This window comes from Coturnix japonica, unplaced genomic scaffold, assembly GCF_054131305.1.
Source record: "Coturnix japonica strain WE unplaced genomic scaffold, WE-NBRP24 Scf073, whole genome shotgun sequence".
Classification (NCBI taxonomy): domain Eukaryota; kingdom Metazoa; phylum Chordata; class Aves; order Galliformes; family Phasianidae; genus Coturnix; species Coturnix japonica.
The window spans coordinates 583,823-602,478 of record NW_028188976.1 but is presented as its reverse complement, the minus strand read 5'-3'; the positions used below and the strand labels follow the sequence as shown (position 1 = coordinate 602,478).

At 54.2% G+C, this 18,656-nt stretch overlaps 2 protein-coding genes across 10 annotated transcripts; both read right to left on the bottom strand.

Annotated features, from left to right (window-relative positions):
- Positions 1-1,674: 1,674 nt before the first annotated feature.
- Positions 1,675-13,422, bottom strand: LOC107307361 (uncharacterized). 8 transcript variants are annotated; one of them, XM_085534015.1, is made up of 12 exons: positions 13,029-13,422; positions 11,875-11,936; positions 10,551-10,582; positions 9,639-9,664; positions 8,186-8,258; positions 6,984-7,019; positions 3,963-4,101; positions 3,770-3,834; positions 3,285-3,420; positions 2,952-3,003; positions 2,243-2,334; positions 1,675-1,740 (listed from the first exon to the last, which is right to left on the bottom strand). In XM_085534015.1, exons 2-12 carry the CDS (start codon positions 11,907-11,909, stop codon positions 1,692-1,694), a joined length of 735 nt encoding a protein of 244 aa, XP_085390141.1. In that variant the 5' UTR covers positions 11,910-11,936; positions 13,029-13,422; the 3' UTR covers positions 1,675-1,691. The 8 variants fall into 8 exon arrangements, with proteins under 8 accessions (XP_085390141.1, XP_085390140.1, XP_085390143.1 ...); XM_085534014.1 differs by lacking the exon at positions 6,984-7,019 and adding an exon at positions 6,488-6,518 and having other exon boundaries at positions 8,181-8,258; positions 13,029-13,421; XM_085534017.1 differs by lacking the exon at positions 6,984-7,019 and adding an exon at positions 6,488-6,518 and having other exon boundaries at positions 2,243-2,354; positions 3,285-3,358; positions 8,181-8,258; positions 13,029-13,421.
- A 5-nt stretch (positions 13,423-13,427) lies between these two features.
- On the bottom strand, positions 13,428-18,429 carry LOC146751587 (uncharacterized). 2 transcript variants are annotated; one of them, XM_085534023.1, is made up of 7 exons: positions 18,344-18,429; positions 17,779-17,816; positions 16,519-16,565; positions 15,491-15,636; positions 14,554-14,629; positions 14,370-14,451; positions 13,428-13,498 (listed from the first exon to the last, which is right to left on the bottom strand). In XM_085534023.1, the coding sequence occupies exons 1-7, from the start codon at positions 18,392-18,394 to the stop codon at positions 13,441-13,443; spliced, it is 498 nt and encodes a 165-aa protein (XP_085390149.1). In that variant the 5' UTR covers positions 18,395-18,429; the 3' UTR covers positions 13,428-13,440. The 2 variants fall into 2 exon arrangements, with proteins under 2 accessions (XP_085390149.1, XP_085390150.1); XM_085534024.1 differs by having other exon boundaries at positions 18,308-18,348.
- Between the last annotated feature and the right edge of the window lie 227 nt (positions 18,430-18,656).

Sequence of the window (18,656 nt, the reverse complement as noted above, 5' to 3'; positions counted from 1 at the left end):
AGAGATCCTTAATTAGCCATCATTAGCATATTTGCATAGATAATGAGGTCCCTGCTTCTTCTACCCCCTTTATTGACCCCCCCCCAGCCCCATAGAAGCCTCTCCAGCCCCATAAATACCTCCCATAAGGACCCTATAAATAACCCCCCAGCCCCATAACTGCCCCTCTGGCCCCATAACTACCCCCTATCCCCATAGATCCCCCCCAGGCCCATAGATTCCCCCTCCAGCCCCATAGATGTGGGTCCCAGCCCCATAACTGCCCCCTGGCCCCATAGATCCCCCCAGCCCCATAAATACCCCACCCAGCCCCATAGATCCCTCCCCAGCCCCATAAATACCCCCCCCAGCCCCATAGATCCCCCCCAGCCCCATAGATGTGGGTCCCAGCCCCATAACTGCCCCCCTGGCCCCATAGATCCCCCCCAGCCCCATAAATACCCCACCCAGCCCCATAGATCCCTCCCCAGCCCCATAAATACCCCCCCAGCCCCATAGATCCCCCCCCAGCCCCATAGATGTGGGTCCCAGCCCCATAACTGCCCCCCTGGCCCCATAGATCCCCCCCAGCCCCATAAATACCCCACCCAGCCCCATAGATTCCCTCCCCAGCCCCATAACTACCCCCCCAGCCCAAGATGTGGGTCCCAGCCCCTAACTGCCCCCCAAGCCCCATAACTACCCCACCCAGCCCCATAGATCCCCCCCCAGCCCCATAGATGTGGGTCCCAGCCCCATAACTGCCCCCCTGGCCCCATAGATCCCCCCCAGCCCCATAAATACCCCACCCAGCCCCATAAATACCCCACCCAGCCCCATAGATCCCTCCCCAGCCCCCAAAAACCCCCCCAGCCCCATAGATCCCCCCCCCAGCCCCATAGATGTGGGTCCCAGCCCCATAAATACCCCCCCAGCCCCATAGATCCCTCCCCAGCCCCATAACTACCCCACCCAGCCCCATAGATTCCCCCCCCAGCCCCATAGATGTGGGTCCCAGCCCCATAACTGCCCCCCTGGCCCCATAGATCCCCCCCCAGCCCCATAAATACCCCCCAGCCCCCATAGATTCCCCCTCAGCCCCATAACTACCCCCCCCAGCCCCATAGATGTGGGTCCCAGCCCCATAACTACCCCACCCAGCCCCATAGATCCCCCCCAGCCCCATAGATGTGGGTCCCAGCCCCATAACTGCCCCCCTGGCCCCATAGATCCCCCCCAGCCCCATAACTACCCCACCCAGCCCCATAGATCCCTCCCCAGCCCCATAACTACCCCACCCAGCCCCATAGATCCCCTCCCAGCCCCATAGATGTGGGTCCCAGCCCCATAACTGCCCCCTGGCCCCATAGATCCCCCCCAGCCCCATAACTACCCCACCCAGCCCCATAGATCCCTCCCCAGCCCCATAACTACCCCACCCAGCCCCATAGATCCCCTCCCAGCCCCATAGATGTGGGTCCTAGCCCCATAACTGCCCCCCAAGCCCCATAACTACCCCACCCAGCCCCATAGATCCCCCCCCAGCCCCATAGATGTGGGTCCCAGCCCCATAACTGCCCCCCTGGCCCCATAGATCCCCCCCAGCCCCATAAATACCCCACCCAGCCCCATAACTGCCCCCCAGCCCCATAGATGTGGGTCCCAGCCCCATAACTGCCCCCCCCCCCCATACCCCACCTTAATGAGGGTCTCTATGGTGGGCGGAGCTTCCTGCTCCCATTGGGCTCAATGTCCTCGCTCCTATTGGTGGATCAAAACCCAATCAGAGCCGCCTGATTAGCATAAACCCCGCCCACAAGCCCCAGACCCCACCCCTATTGGTCACATAGTGCCGTCATAGCCCCGCCCCCTCTATTAAACCCTCGCCTCCCATTGGCTGTACCCCTATAAGCTCCGCCACCTCTAAACCCCACCCACTCATCCTGATTGGCCACAATCCACAAGCCCCGCCCCCAATCGACCACGCCCCTCATTAACTCCACCCCCTTTCCACCCTGCCTTCTCATTGGCTGCTCACACTTAGCCCCCGCCCCCTCAATAACCCCGCCCCCCTTTGTCTCCACCCTGCCTTCCCATTGGCTGCTCACCCCTTGGCCCCGCCCCTTTCCCTCTGACCACGCCCCCAACCTAACCCGGCCTTCTGATTGGCCCAACCCACTTTAGCCCCGCCCCTTTCCCTCTGGCCCCGCCCCCTGGCTGACCCCAGCCTCCTGATTGGCTGATCCCTGTGACCACCGCCCACCTGGGCGGGGCCTGCAGCTGCCGGATGGATTCCTTGGTCATGTGACTCAGAGCCCACAGCACAGAGCGCGGGGAATGGCGGCCAAGGAGCTCCTGGACAGGAAGTGACGTCACTGAGACAGGAAGTGACGTCATGGAGACAGGAAGTGACGTAATGGAGACAGGAAGTGACGTTATGGAGGCAGGAAGTGATGTCATGAAGACAGGAGGTGGTGTTATGGAGGCAGGAAGTGATGTTGTGACAGGAAGTGACATCATGGAGACAGGAAGTGATGTCATCCAGACAGGAAGTGACGTCACGGAGACAAGAAGTGATGTTATGGAGACAGGAAGTGATGTCATAGGAGCAGGAAGTGACGTCATAGAGGCAGGAAATGATGTCGTGGAGACAGGAAGTGATGTCATGAAGACAGGAAGTGACGTCATAGGGGCAGGAAGTGACCTAAAAGAGTGAGGATGTGAAACAGGAAGTGGAGAAGGAAGTGACGTCACAAAGGGGACAGGAAGTGACCTGGGGGCAGGAAGGAAGTGACTTGAAAGGAAGCAGGAAGTGACGTCATAAATGAGACAGGAAGTGACCGAGGGGGATGTGGGAACGGTGGCAGGAAGTGACGTCACACTGAGACAGGAAGTGACGTCACAGTAGGCAGGAAGTGACGTCATGGATACAGGAAGTGACATCACAGACGGGACAGGAAGTGACGTCATACCTGAGCCGCCTGCAGCCATTGCTGGTTGGATGCTGCCATCAGCCGCTGCTTCCTGTAAGTAATTAATGGCAATTAATTAGTTAATTTGGGTTAATTAGGGAGTTAAATAGGGGCGGCCAATTAATAACTGCTAATGAGGAGCAGCCAATTAACGGCAATTAATCCTTAATTAGTGAGAGAACAGATTGTTAACCAGAAACGCACCAAGAACACTCTAATTAACCATTAATTAAAAGAAAATACTAACATATTAACATATGGTTAATTAATTAATGATGTAAATGAGGCACATAATTAGCAGTGGATGATTGACAGGTGAGGGGCGGGGCTTACTCCAGAAGTGGGCGTGGCTTCGTCATTTCCATCATGGCTTCCTCCCGCATCCGGCAGAGGGCACGAGTCGCTGCCTGGAGGGGGCGGGGCCTCAACGTCAGCCAATAGGAAGCCAGGACTAGTCCTGGGGGCGGGGCTACCCATTGATTGACATTGAAGCCGACATCCAATAGGAAGGCAGGCTTAGCCTTGGGGGCGGGGCTACCCACTGATTGACATTGAAGCCAACATCCAATAGGAAGGCAGGCCTGGACTTGGGGGCGGGGGCTAACCATTGACTGACATAGTAGCTGGCAGCCAATAGGAAGCCAGGCTACCCATTGATTGACATTGAAGCCAGCAGCCAATAGGAAGGCAGGATTTGAGATGGAGGGCGGAGCCTTAATGTCTGTCAATGGGTTGCCCCGCCCCATGGCCCAGCAGCCAATAGGAAGCCCCACTCCTAAGGCTGACAGCCAATAGGAAGCCAGGCCCCTCCCACTCACCAGCACTTCCGGTTCTGTTCCCATGGCGACGGCCGCCTCCCAGCTCTGGCTCTGCCTCCAGCGGCCTGCAGCCAATCAGAGCCTTGCATTTAGAAACCACACCCACCCCCGGCCTGCAGCCAATCAGAGCCCTGCATTAAACCACGCCCACCCCGGAAGTCCCGCCCCCCGCAAACAGGAAGTTCCGGCTTACCTTGGAAGTGGGGGCGGGACAGGAAGTGCCGCCTTCAGCTGCTTCCTTTGACTGTCAGCTGCCTCAGCCAATAGGAGCAGTCGCTGGGCTCGGTTAAGCCCCGCCCCCCGGCGCTGTAGCCCCGCCCCCAACTCGGCCTCTGTGGGAAAAGGGGCGGAGCCAAATGAGCCCATCCAAAATGGCCGCCACAAGGAGCCCAAAATGGCCATAAATCACCCCAAAATGGCCATAAATGACCCTAAATCATCCCAAAATGGACCAAAATGTCCCCAAACAACCCTAAAATGAACCAAAATGACCATAAATCACCCCCAAATAACCCCAAACGACCCCAAAATGGCCACAAATAACCCCAAAATGGCCCCATAATGGCCCTAAATCACCTCAATTTACCCCAAATGCCCCCCAAAACTACCCCCAAATACCCCAAATCCACCCAATTTATCCCCAAATATCCCAAAATGCCCCATTTACCCCAAATCCCCCCATTTTACCCCAAAATATCCCCATTTTACCCCAAAATGCCCCATTTTACCCCAAATCCCCCCATTTTACCCCAAAATATCCCCATTTTACCCCCAAATCCCCCAATTTTACCCAAATCCCCCCATTTTACCCCAAAATGCTCCATTTTACCCCAAATCCCCCCTAAATCCCCCCAACTTACCCCAAATCCCCCCCATTTGCACCCAAATCCCCCCTAAATCACCCCATTTTACCCCAAAATGCCCCAAATTCCCCATTTTACCCCCAAATTCCCCCATTTTACCCCAAAACGACCCAAATCCCCCCATTTTACCCTAAATCCACCATTCCCAAATCCCCCCAATTCCCCCTAAATCCCCCCATTTTACCCCCAAATGCCCCATTTAACACCAAAACGACCCAAATCCCCCCATTTGACCCCCAAATGCCTAAATCCCCCCAATTTACCCCAAATCCACCCAATTTACCCCCAAGTGCCCCCAAATGGCCCCATTTTACCCAAAACTCCCCCAAAATACCCAAATCCACCTAATTTAACCCCAATTTGCCCCAAAATGCCCCTTTGACCCCAATTTGCCCTAAATCCCCTATTTTCCCCAAATCCCCTATATCCTCACCCAGTCTCAGTGCCTGTTGCTGTGCCCCCCCCAGAATCCCTAAATCCCCTAAATCCCCCTAAATCCTCCCATTTGACCCCAAAATGCCCCATTTGACCCCAAAAAACTCAATTTTACCCTAATTTGCCCTAAATCCCATATTTTACCCCAAATCCCTATATCCTCACCCAGCCTCAGTGCCTGTTGCTGTGCCCCCCCCAGCAAATCCCCCTAAATCCCCCAAATCTCCCCAAATGGGCCCAAAATGCCCCATTTGACCCCAAAATGCCCCAAATCCCCCATTTTACCCCAAAATGACCCCAAATCCCCTCCATTTTACCCCAAAATCCCCCCGCTTTACCCCAAATCCCCCATTTTACCCCGAAACAGCCCAAATCCCCCCATTTTACCCCAAATCCCCCCTAAATCCCCTCAAATCCCCCCGTTTGACCCCAAAAATCTCAATTTTACCCCAATTTGCCCTAAATCCCCATATTTTCCCCCAAATCCCCTATACCCTCACCCAGCCTCAGTGCCTGTTGCTGTGCCCCCCCCAGCAAATCCCCCTAAATCCCCCCCAAGTGAACCCCAAAATGCCCCATTTGACCCCAAAATGCCCCAAATCCCCCCATTTTACCCCAAAATGACCCCAAATCCCCTCCATTTTACCCCAAAATCCGCCCATTTGGCCCCAAATCCCCCCACTTTACCCCAAAATCCCCCCATTTTACCCCGAAAACAACCCAAATCTCCCCAATTTCCCCTAAATCCCCCCATTTTACCCCAAATCCCCCCTAAATCCCCTCAAATCCCCCCATTTGACCCCAAAATGCCTTTTACCCCAAATTGCCCCTAAATCCCCTTATTTGCCCCCAAATCCCCTATATCCGTACCCAGCCTTATGCCTGTTGCTGTGCCCCCCCCAGCAGAAATCCCCTAAATCCCCCAAAACCACCCCCCAAAATGCCCCATTTGACCCCAAAATGCCCCATTTCATCCTCCAATTTACCCTAATTCCCCCCAATTTGCCCTAAATCCCCATATTTTCCCCCAAATCCCCTATATCCTCACCCAGCCTTAGCGCCTCTTGCTGTGCCCCCCCCAGCAAATCCCCCTAAATCCCCCCAAATGGGCCCCCAAATCCCCCCATTTGACCCCAAAATGCCCCAAATCCCCCCATTTTACCCCAAAATGACCCCAAATCCCCTCCATTTTACCCCAAAATCCCCCCGCTTTACCCCCAAATCCCCCCATTTTACCCCGAAACAACCCAAATCCCCCCATTTTACCCCAAAATCCCCCCATTTGGCCCCAAATCCCCCCATTTTACCCCAAATCCCCCCTAAATCCCCTCAAATCCCCCCGTTTGACCCCAAAAAACTCAATTTTACCCTAATTTGCCCTAAATCCCCTTATTTTACCTCAAATCCCATATATCCGTACCCAGTCTCAGTGCCTGTTGCTGTGCCCCCCCAGCAAATCCCCCTAAATCCCCCAAATCTCCCCCAAATAGACCCAAAATCCCCCCATTTGACCCCAAAATGCCCCATTTTACCCTCCAATTTACCCTAATTTGCCCTAAATCCCCATATTTTACCCCAAATCCCCTATATCCTCACCCAGCCTCAGTGCCTGTGTCTGTGCTCCCCCCAGAATCCCTAAATCCCCCCAAATGGACCCCCAAATCCCCCCATTTGACCCCAAAAAACTCAATTTGACCCCAATTTGCCCTAAATCCCCTTATTTTCCCCCAAATCCCCTATATCCGTACCCAGCCTCAGTGCCTGTTGCTGTGCCCCCCCCAGCAAATCCCCCTAAATCCCCCCCCCAAAATGCCCCATTTGACCCCAAAATGCCCCATTTTACCCTCCAATTTACCCTAATTCCCCCAATTTGCCCTAAATCCCCTTATTTTACCCCAAATCCCATTAATCCGTACCCAGTCTCAGTGCCTGTTGCTGTGCCCCCCCCAGCAAATCCCCCTAAATCCCCCCCCAAAATGCCCCATTTGACCCCAAAATGCCCCATTTTACCCTCCAATTTACCCTAATTCCCCATATTTTACCCCAACCCCATTAATCCTTACCCAGCCTCAGTGCCTGTTGCTGTGCCCCCCCAGAATCCCTAAATCCCCTCAAATCCCCCCGTTTGACCCCAAAAATCTCAATTTTGTCCCAATTTGCCCTAAATCCCCTTATTTTACCCCAAATCCCATATATCTGTACCCAGCCTCAGTGCCTGTTGCTGTGCCCCCCCAGCAAATCCCCCTAAATCCCCCAAATCCCCCCCAAAATGACCCCAAATCCCCCCATTTGACCCTAAAATGCCCCATTTGACCCCCAAAAAATCAATTTGACCCCAATTTGCCCTAAATCCCCCTATTTTACCCCAAATCCCCTATATCCGTACCCAGCCTTAGCGCCTGTTGCTGTGCCCCCCCCAGCAAATCCCCCTAAATCCCCCCAAATGGGCCCCCAAATCCCCCCATTTGACCCCAAAATGCCCCAAATCCCCCATTTTACCCCAAAATGACCCAAAATCCCCTCCATTTTACCCCAAAATCCGCCCATTTGGCCCCAAATCCCCCCACTTTACCCCAAAATCCCCCCATTTTACCCCGAAACAGCCCAAATCCCCCCATTTTACCCCAAATCCCCCCTAAATCCCCTCAAATCCCCCCATTTGACCCCAAAAAACTCAATTTTACCCTAATTTGCCCTAAATCCCCATATTTACCCCAAATCTCCTATACCCTTACCCAGCCTCAGTGCCTGTTGCTGTGCCCCCCCCAGCAAATCCCCCTAAATCCCCCAAATCCACCCCCCAAAATGCCGTATTTGACCCCAAAATGCCCCATTTTACCCTCCAATTTACCCTAAATCCCCCCAATTTGCCCTAAATCCCCATATTTTACCCCAAACCCCATTAATCCATACCCAGTCTCAGTGCCTGTTGCTGTGCCCCCCCCAGAATCCCTAAATCCCCTAAATCCCCCCAAAATCCCCCCATTTGACCCCAAAATGCCCCATTTGACCCCAAAATGCCCTATTTTACCCTAATTTGCCCTAAATCCACCCTATTTTACCCCAAATCCCCTATATCCGTACCCAGCCTTAACGCCTGTTGCTGTGCCCCCCAGCAGCTGGTGCAGCTCCTCCATGTTCCGTCTGAGCAGCGGCAGCTCCCGAAGCACCGGGGGGGGGGAACGGGGAGCCTAAAATTGGGGCAAAATCAGCACAAATTGGGTAAAAAGGTGAAGTAATGGGACCAAAACAGGCCAGAATTACCCCAAAATGACCACAATTCACCCCAAAATGACCCAAATCACCCTAAAATGGCCTAAAACTCCCCAAAATGAGCCCAAAACACCCCAAAATGGTCCTAAATGACCCCAAAACACCCCAAAATGACCCAAATCAGCCCAAAATAACCCGAAATGAACCCAAAATGGCCCCCAAATGACCCAAATCAACCCCAAAATGACCTGAATCAGCCCCAAAATGACCCAAAACAGCTCAAAATGGCCCAAATCACCCCTAAAATGACCCAAAACAACCCAAAATGGCCCTAAAATAAGCACAATTCACCCCAAAATGACCCAAATCACCCCTAAAATGATCCAAATCAGCCCCAAAATAACCCGAAATTTACCCAAAATGGCCCCTAAATGACCCCAAAACCGACCCAAAACACCCCCAAATCACCCCAAAAATTAACCAATTCACCCCAAAATGACCCAAATCTGCCCAAAATAACCCGAAATCAACCCAAAATGGCCCCAAAATGACCCAAATCAACCCAAAATGGGCCTAAAATGACCCAAAAATCACCCAAGTCACAGCAAAATGACCCCAAAATAGCCCCAAATTACCCCCAAATGACCCAGAATGAGCCAAAATACCCCAAAATGCGCCCAAATGAACCCAAAATGGGCCTAAAATGACACTAAGTGACCCAAAATCACCCCCAATGTGACGCCAAAATGGGCCAAAACTGCCCAAAATAACCCAAATTCAACCCAAAATGACCCCAAAATGACCCAAATCAACCCCCAAAATGACCCAAATCAACCCTAAAATGACCCAAATCAGCCCCAAAATGACCCAAATCAACCCTAAAATGACCCAAATCAGCCCAAAATAACCCCAAAATGAGCCCAAAACAGCCCAAAACGCCTCCAGAATGAGCCAAAATACCCAAAATTACCCCAAAATGAGCCAAAATCAACCCAAAATGGCCCTAAAATTACCCCAAAATCACCCCCAAAATGACCCAAATCAGCCTAAAATGACCCCAAAATGATCCATAACACCCCAAAATCAGCCCAAATCAACCCAAAATGGCCCTAAATGACCCAAATCAACCCCCAAATGACCCCAAAGATCCCAAAATGACCCAAATCAGCCCAAAATTGGACAAAAATCAACCCAAATTAACCCCAAATGGCCCCAAAATCGCATGAAATGAGCCCAAAATACCCCAAAATCGCATGAAATGAACCCAAAATGCCCCAAATCGCATGAAATGAGCCCAAAATGCCCCAAAATCGCATGAAATGAGCCCAAAATCCACCCCCCCCCCCCCCCCCACTCACCTTCACCTGCTCCACGTGGTGGAACCCTGAAAGAAAATGGGGTAATTTTAAGAGATTTTGGTCAATTTTGGGGAAAAAATGGGTATTTTTGGTCAAACTTGAGTTAAAATTGGGGTAAATTTGGAGGATTTTGGTCAAATCTGGGTCTAAATAGGGACAAATTTAGGGCATTTTGGTTAAACATGAGGTAAATGTGGGGGGTTTTGGTCAAATTTGGGGCTGAATTTGGGGTAAATTTAGGGGATTTTGGTTAAAAATGGGGTTAAATATGGGGTAATATTGGGGTAAATTTGGGGGATTTTGGTCAAATTTAGGAGATTTGAGTTAAAAATGGGGTAAATTCGGGTGATTTTGGTCAAGTTTGAGGCTAAAATTGGTGTAAATTCAGGAGATTTTGGTTAAAAATGGGGTTTTAATTAAGGTAAAATCTGGATAAATTCAGGAGATTTTGGTCAAATTTGGGGCAAATTTTGGGGATTTTGGTCAAATTTGGGGTAAAAATTGGGTCAAATTCGAGCTATTTTGATAGATTAAAAATAGGGCAAATTTTGGGGTAAATTTGAGGGATTTTAGTCAAATTTGAGGTTAAAATTGGGTAAATTTGGGGTATTTTAAAACATTAAAAATGAGGCAAATTTTGGGGTAAATTTGGGGGATTTTGGTCAAATTTTGGGCAAAAATTGGGATAAATATGGGAGATTTTAGTTAAAAATGGGGTAAATTTGGGAGTTTTTGGTCAAATTTGGGTAAAATTGGGGGAAAATTTGAGGGATTTTGGTTAAAAATGGGGTTAAAAATGGGGCAAAATTGGGAGATTTTGGTTAAATTTTTGCTACTTTGAAACATTAAAAATGAGGCAAATTTTGGGGTAAATTTCAAGGACTTGGTCAAATTTGGTTTATTTTTCCTACCATTTCAGGTTCCCCCGGATCTTCTCCACGTTCCTACAAAAAACAGCCAATAAAAACCATTAAAAAATAAAAACCAATTAAAAAAAACCCCAATTTCCCCTTTTTAGCCCCATTTTCCCCCTCCTCCATTTTAGGTCCCACCCCATTTTGGGTCCCCCATGTGACACAGTGCACCCCACTATTGGGTCCCCCCCATCAACTGCACCCACAGCACTTTGGTTTCCCCACAACTTTTGGTTCCCCCCCCATTTATTACCCCCCCCTTCATTTCAGTGCCCCCCCCCACTAATTGACCCCCCCCCCCCCCCCATTTCTATGCCCCCCCCATTTATTAACACCCCCCCCCAATTTCAGTGTGTCCCCCCCATTTTTGCCCCCCCCCCATTTATTAATACCCCCCACCCCAATTTCAGACCCCCCCTCACTTATTGCCCCCCCCACATTATTGCCCCCCCCATTTTATTAATCCCCCCCCCCATTTTATTGCCCCCCCCCATTATGGTGCCCCCCCACCTCACGTATTGACCCCCCCCACTATGAGGCCCCCCCCCCACTTTGATCCCCCCCCCCAACATATTGCCCCCCCCCATTTTGTTGACCCCCCCACCCACTTATTGAACCCCCCCATCATTCCAGTGCCCCCCCCCCCCATATTACCCCCCCCCTCCCCCTTATTGCCCCCCCATTTTGGTACCCCCCCCCCCCACTGTGATTCCCCCCCCCCCATTATTTACCCCCCCATAACCCATTTAATGCCCCCCCCCCCCCCAATTTTGGTGCCCACCCCCCATATTAAACCCCCCCATCCCCATTATGGTACCCCCCCACCCCACATATTGACCCCCCCCCCCACTTTGATGCCCCCCCCCTCCACTTTGCTGCCCCCCAACCCCACATTTATTGCCCCCCCCCCATATTATGCTGCCCCCCCATTTCATTGCCCCCCCATATTATGCTGCCCCCTCCCATTATATTGCCCCCCCCCCCCATTTATTGCACCCCCCCCCCAATTTTGGTTCCCCACCCCACATATTGACCTCCCCCCCCCGACTTTGATGCCCCCCCCCCCATTTCATTCCAGTGCCCCCCCCCCATTTTATTGCTCCCCCCCCCCATTATGGTGCCCCCTCCCATTTTATTGCTTCCCCATTCTTATTTCCCCCCCCCCATTTTATTGCCCCCCCCCATCCCCATTATGGTACCCCCCCCCCCACTTTGATGCCCCCCCCCTTATTGACCCCCCCCATTTCATTCCAGTGCCCCCCCCCCCACTAATTACCCCCCCATTAATTGCCTCCCCCCCCCATTAATTGCCCCCCCCTCACCTGCAGCTCCTGACGTGTTTGATGACGTACCCCATATGTCAGCGCATTGACCAGAGCACAGCCTGAATGGGGGGGTAATTAATTAAACACTGGGGGGGTAATTAAACACTATGGGGGTGGGTCCAATTAAACACTATGGGGGGGGTCCAATTAAACCCTATGGGGGGGTCCAATTAAACCCTATGGGGGGTTGGGGGTCCCAATTAAACCCTATGGGAGATTGTGAGTCTCAATGGGGCCCTATGGGAGGTGGGGGGTCTTAATGGGATCCTATGGGAGGGGTCCCAATTGAGGCCTATGGGGGATGGGGGGGTCTCAATGGGGCCCTATAGGGGATGGGGGGTCTCAATGGGGCCCTACAGGGGATGGGGTCTCAATGGGGCCCTATGGGGGATGGGGGGTCTCAATGGGGCCCTATAGGGGATGGGGGGTCTCAATGGGGCCCTACAGGGGATGGGGGGGTCTCAATGGGGCCCTATAGGGGATGGGGGGGTCTCAATGGGGCCCTATGGGGGGCTGGGGTCCCAATTAAACCCTATGGGGGGTTGGGGGTCCCAATGGGGTCCTATAGGGGGGGGGGGTCCTAATTGGGGTCTCTTTATGGGGGGGGGGGGGGTGTCCCAATTAAACCCTATGGGGGCTTGGGGGTCCCAATGGGATCCTATGGGGGTGGGGGTCCCAATTGAGGCTCTATGGGGGGGCAGGTCCCCAATTAAACCCTATGGGAGATAGTGAGTCCCAATGGGGCCCTATGGGTGTGGGGTCCCAATTGAAGTCTATGGGGGGGGGGGGTCTCAATGGGGCCCTATGGGGGGGGGTCTCAATTGGGGCCCTATGGGGGGGTCCTAATTGGGCCCTATGGGGGGGGGTCCCAATTAAATCTTATGGGGAGTTGGGGGTCCCAATGGGGTCCTATGGGGGGGGGAGTCCCAATTGAGGCCTATGGGGGGGCCCTCAATTGGGGTCTATGGAGTGGGGGGGTCCCAATTAAACCCTATGGGGGGTTGGGGGTCCCAACGGGGCCTATGAGGGGGGGGATCCCAATTGAGGCCTATGGGGGGACTCCCAATGGGTCCCCAATTTAAAGCCCCCTCCCCATAATTAAATCCCCCCCCCCCTAATTAAATTAAATCCCCCCCCCCAATTTCCGGTACCTCCGTATCGTGGCCTCATGGAGCTGTTCATTGAGCCCCATTTCATCCCGGGCCCAACGCTGCAGCTCCGCCTCCAGCGCCGCCATCTTGGATCCTGAGGTAAAAGGGAGGCGGGACAAGATGGCGGCGGGCGGGAAAATCAAACAAAATGGCGGCGGGCGGGAAAAGAAAAAGGGGGAGGGAAAATGGCGGCGGTGGCGCGCGGGGCATGATGGGAAGAGTGGGAGGCGGGGCAAGATGGCGGCGGGCGGGAAAGGGAAACAAAATGGCGGCGTTGGCAAGGGGGCGTGGCTTAAACCGGAAGTGTAGCGCAAAGGCTGCTGGGAAATGTAGTCTCATGGTGCAGCCGCCATTTTGGAGGCCATTTTTGGGGTGAAAAAAGGCGAAATGAGGCAAAAATGGGGCGGGATGTTTAATGGGGGTGTAACATGGCGGAGGGGGAGGAGGCGGCCAGCAGCAAATCCACGGAGCTGAGGGAATAAAGGGGGGAAATGGAGCTTATGGGGCTGCCCCACACTTATGGGGCAGAGCACACTTATGGGGCAGACCCACACTTATGGGTCAGCCCCCCACTTATGGGGCAGCCCCACACTTATGGGGCAGAGCCCACACTTATGGGGCAGAGCCCACTTATGGGTCAGCCCCACACTTATGGGGCAGACCCACACTTATGGGGGAGACCCACACTTATGGGGCAGACCCACACTTATGGGGCAGACCCACACTTATGGGGGAGACCCACAATTATGGGGCAGACCCACACTTATGGGTCAGACCTCACTTATGGGGCAGAGCCCACTTATGAGGCAGCCCCACACTTATGGGGCAGAGTCCACTTATGGGGCAGAGCCCATTTATGGGGCAGCCCCACACTTATGGGGCAGCCCCACACTTGGGGGTCAGACCCACACTTATGGGTCAGACCTCACTTATGGGGCAGAGCCCACTTATGAGGCAGCCCCACACTTATGGGGCAGAGTCCACTTATGGGGCAGACCCAACAGCCCCACACTTATGGGGCAGCCCCACACTTGTGGGTCAGGCCCACACTTATGGGGCAGATGCCACTTATGGGGCAGAGCCCACTTATGGGTCAGCCCCACACTTATGGGTCAGCCCCACACTTATGGGGCAGCCCCACGCTTATGGGGCAGACCCACGCTTATGGGGCAGACCCCACTTATGGGTCAGCCCCACACTTATGGGGCAGCCCCAAACTTATGGGGCAGCCCCCACTTATGGAGCAGCCCTCCACAGCCCCACACTTATGGGGTCAGAGCCCACTTATGGGTCAGCCCCACACTTATGGGGCAGACCCACACTTATGGGGCAGCCCCCCACCTCAGCATCCCTTTCAGTCTCCGCCGTCTCTCCCTCATCCCCCTCAGCACCGCGTCGTCCGCCGCCTCCTCCTCATCCGAATCTATGGGGCAGAGCAGACGTGGGTCAGCACATGTGGGGCTGCCCCATAAGTGTGGGGCTGACCCCCAAGTGTGGGGCTGCCCCATAAGTGCTCTGTTCTCACCCAGCGCTTCCTGCAGCAGTTCGATGGCGGCCGCTTTCTGCCCCACGGCGCAGCCCCACAGTGGTGGAGGGAGGTCCTGCCCCATAGAAACACATTGAGCCACATCCCAGCCCCATAGATCCACATCTCAGCCCCATAGACCCACATTCCAGCCCCATAGACCCACATCCCAGCCCCATAGATCCACATCTCAGCCCCATAGATCCCTCAGCCCCATAGACCCACATCCCAGCCCCATAGATCTACATCCCAGCCCCATAGATCCCTCAGCCCCATAGATCCCCCAGCCCCATAGATCCACATCCCAGCCCCATAGATCTACATCCCAGCCCCATAGATCCCCATCCCAGCCCCATAGATCCACATTCCAGCCCCATAGATCCACATCTCAGCCCCATAGATCCCTCAGCCCCATAGATCCACATCCCAGCCCCATAGATCCACATCCTAGTCCCATAGATTCCTCAGCCCCATAGACCCACATCCCAGCTCCATAGATCCCCATCCCAGCCCCATAGATCCACATCTCAGCCCCATAGATCTACATCCCAGCCCCATAGATCCCCATCCCAGCCCCATAGATCCCCATCCCAGCCCCATAGATCTACATCCCAGCCCCATAGATCCACATTCCAGCCCCATAGATCCACATCTCAGCCCCATAGATCCCCATCCCAGCCCCATAGATCCACATCCCAGCCCCATAGACCCACATTCCAGCCCCATAGATCCCTCAGCCCCATAGATCCACATCCCAGCCCCATAGACCCCCATCCCAGCCCCATAGACCCACATTCCAGCCCCATAGATCCCTCAGCCCCATAGATCCCCATCCCAGCCCCATAGATCCACATCCCAGCCCCATAGATCCACATCCTAGTCCCATAGATCCCTCAGCCCCATAGATCCACCCCTCCATTAAGCCCCGCCCCCTTACCGCCTCATCCGATTGGCTCCTCCTCCTTGCTGATGTCACAGGGGGCGGAGCTTCGGCCAATCCCCGCCTCCTATTGGCTCTCCATTGCTGCAATGGATCCAAGCTCCGCCCACCGCCCTGCAGGCCACGCCCACAAGGGGGCGGGGCTACAACAAAGGAGGCGTGGTCAGAGCGAGTGATTTCCATATAAGGTCATGTGGGCGGAGCCAAGCCAAGCCTCGCCCCCAATCATTCCATATATGGTAATAGGGGAGGGTGAAGCCCCGCCCCCCATTGTTGATTCCATATAAGGTCATGTGGGCGGAGCCAAGCCAAGCCCTGCCCCCCATTGTTGATTCCATATATGGTAATGGGAGGGTGAAGCCCCGCCCCCTTAGCTCTCAACCCATATATGGTATTGGAGGGCGTGGCCAAAGCCAAGTCCCGCCCCCAATCATTCCATATATGGTAATGGAAGGGCAAAGCTCCGCCCCCCCATTGGCGATCCCATATAAGGCAATGTGGGCGTGGCCAAGTCAAGCCCCGCCCCCATCATTCCACATATGGTAACAGGGGTTGAAGCCCCGCCCCCATCTGTTCCATATATGGTAATGGGGGCGTGGCCAAAGCAAAGCACCGCCCCCACATCATTCCATATATGGTAATGGAAGGGTGAAGCCCCACCCCCTCAGTCTTAGTTCCATATATGGTAATGGGGGTGTGGCCAAAGCAAAGCCACGCCCCCAATCATTCCATATAAGGTAATAGGGTTGTGAAGCCACGCCCCCCTCAGCTCTCATTCCATATATGGTAATGGCTTCTTCCATATATGGCAATGTGGGCGTGGCCAGCCTCATATTGGCTCTTCCATATATGGCAATGTGGGCGTGGCCAGACTCTTATTGGATCTTCCATTTATGGCAATGTGGGCGTGGCCTAATGGAATATCTAATCAGTTCTTCCATATATGGCAATGTGGGCGTGGCCAAGCTAAGCCCCGTCCACCCCCCAGCCTCCCATTGGCTGTAATGGAGGGGGCGTGGCCTTACCTGGGTGGGTCTGGGGGGTCCGTGGGTGTTGGTTCAGCACAGCTTCGCTATGGGGCAGAGTGGGGGGGTTATGGGGCAGCTATGGGGTCATAGGGCACTTATGGGGCACATATAGGGCAGCTATGGGGTCTACAGGGCACTTATGGGGCACATATAGGGCAGCTATGGGGTCTACAGGGCACTTATGGGGCACATATAGGGCAGCTATGGGGTCTACAGGGCACTTATGGGGCACATATAGGGCAGCTATGGGGTCTACAGGGCACTTATGGGGCACATATAGGGCAGCTATGGGGTCATAGGGCACTTATGGGGCACATATAGGGCAGCTATGGGGTCATAAGGCACTTATGGGGCACATATAGGGCAGCTATGGGGTCTACAGGGCACTTATGGGGCAGCTATGGGGCCAACAGCTCACTTAAGGGGTAGCTATAGGGGCTATAGGGCAGCTATGGGGCAGTTTGGGGTACCCTAAGGCAGCTATGGGGCACACAGCTGACTTATGGGGCAGATATGGGGCTGTCATGGGGTCTTAGGGCACTTATGGGGCACATATAGGGCAGCTATGGGGCACACAGCTGACTTATGGGGCAGCTATGGGGCTGTCATGGGGACATAGGGCACTTATGGGGCACATATAGGGCAGCTATGGGGCCAACAGCTCACTTATGGGGCAGCTATGGGGCTGTCATGGGGTCTTAGGGCACTTATGGGGCACATATAGGGCAGCTATGGGGCCAACAGCTCACTTATGGGGCAGCTATGGGGCTGTCATGGGGTCTTAGGGCACTTATGGGGCACATATAGGGCAGCTATGGGGCCAGCAGCTCACTTAAGGGGTAGCTATAGGGGCTATAGGGCAGTTATGGGGCAGTTTGGGGTCTCCTAAGGCAGTTATGGGGCACATAGCTCACTTATGGGGTGGATATGGGGTGGTTATGGGGATTATAGGGCACTTAAAGGGTTGATATGGGGCCCATAGATCACTTGTGGGTCACATATAGGGCAGTTATGGGTTAAGAGCTTACTTAGGGGGCAGTTATGGGGAATACAGAGCATTTATGGGGCAGCTATGGGGTGTCTATGGGGCAGCTATGGGGTCTCTAAGGGGTCCCTATGGGTCTCCATGGAACTCAATGGATCTCAATGGATCCCTATGGGGTGTCTATGGGGCAGCTATGGGGCACATATAGAGTGTTTATGGGGCAGCTATGGGGTGTCTATGGGGTGTCTATGGGGTCTCTATGGGGCTCTCACCTCCTCCTCAGCAGCGCCGCCGTTCTCTCTTGCAGCCCCTATGGGACAGAAGCGATGTAGAATGGGGGGCTCCGGGCCCCATAGCGCCCCATAGCGCCCCATAGAGCTCTATATATCCCCATAGCGCCCCATAGCGCCCCATAGAGCTCTATATATCCCCATAGCGCCCCATAGAGCCCCATAGAGCCCCATAGCGCCCCATAGAGCTCTATATATCCCCATAGCGTCCCATAGAGCCCCATAGCACCCCATAGAGCCCCATAGCACCCCATATATCCCCATAGCGCCCCCATAGCGCCCCATAGAGCCCCATAGCGCCCCATAGAGCCCCATAGCGCGCCATAGCACCCCATAGAGCCCCATTTATCCCCATAGCGCCCCATAGTACCCCATAGAGCCCCCTAGCGCCCCATAGAGCCCCATAGCGCCCCATAGGGCCCCATAGCGCCCCATATAACCCCATAGAGCCCCATATAACCCCATAGAACCCCATAGAGCCCCATAGAGCCCCATAAGGTCCCATAGAGACCGATAGAGACCCATAGAGACCCATAGCGCCCCCCACCTCCATCCGACTCCTATGGGGGGCGCAGCCAAAATGGCGCCCGCCCAACATGGCGCCCGCGCCCCGCCCTCCCAGGGGATGAGACGGGTGTTGATTGGTTGTCGGTTGTGATGGACGCGGCGCGCGGCCAATGGGAAGGCGGAGTGAGTGGCGGGACGGTTGAAAGAGAAAGCTCCGCCTTCTTGTGTGGAGATGAGAGCGGTGATTGGTTGGGATGAAGAGATGGACGCGGTGAGCAGCCAATGGAAAGGCGCAATGTGTTACGCCCCGCCTTCTAAACAACAGCTCGTGCTTCGATTGGCTAAAAGGTAAA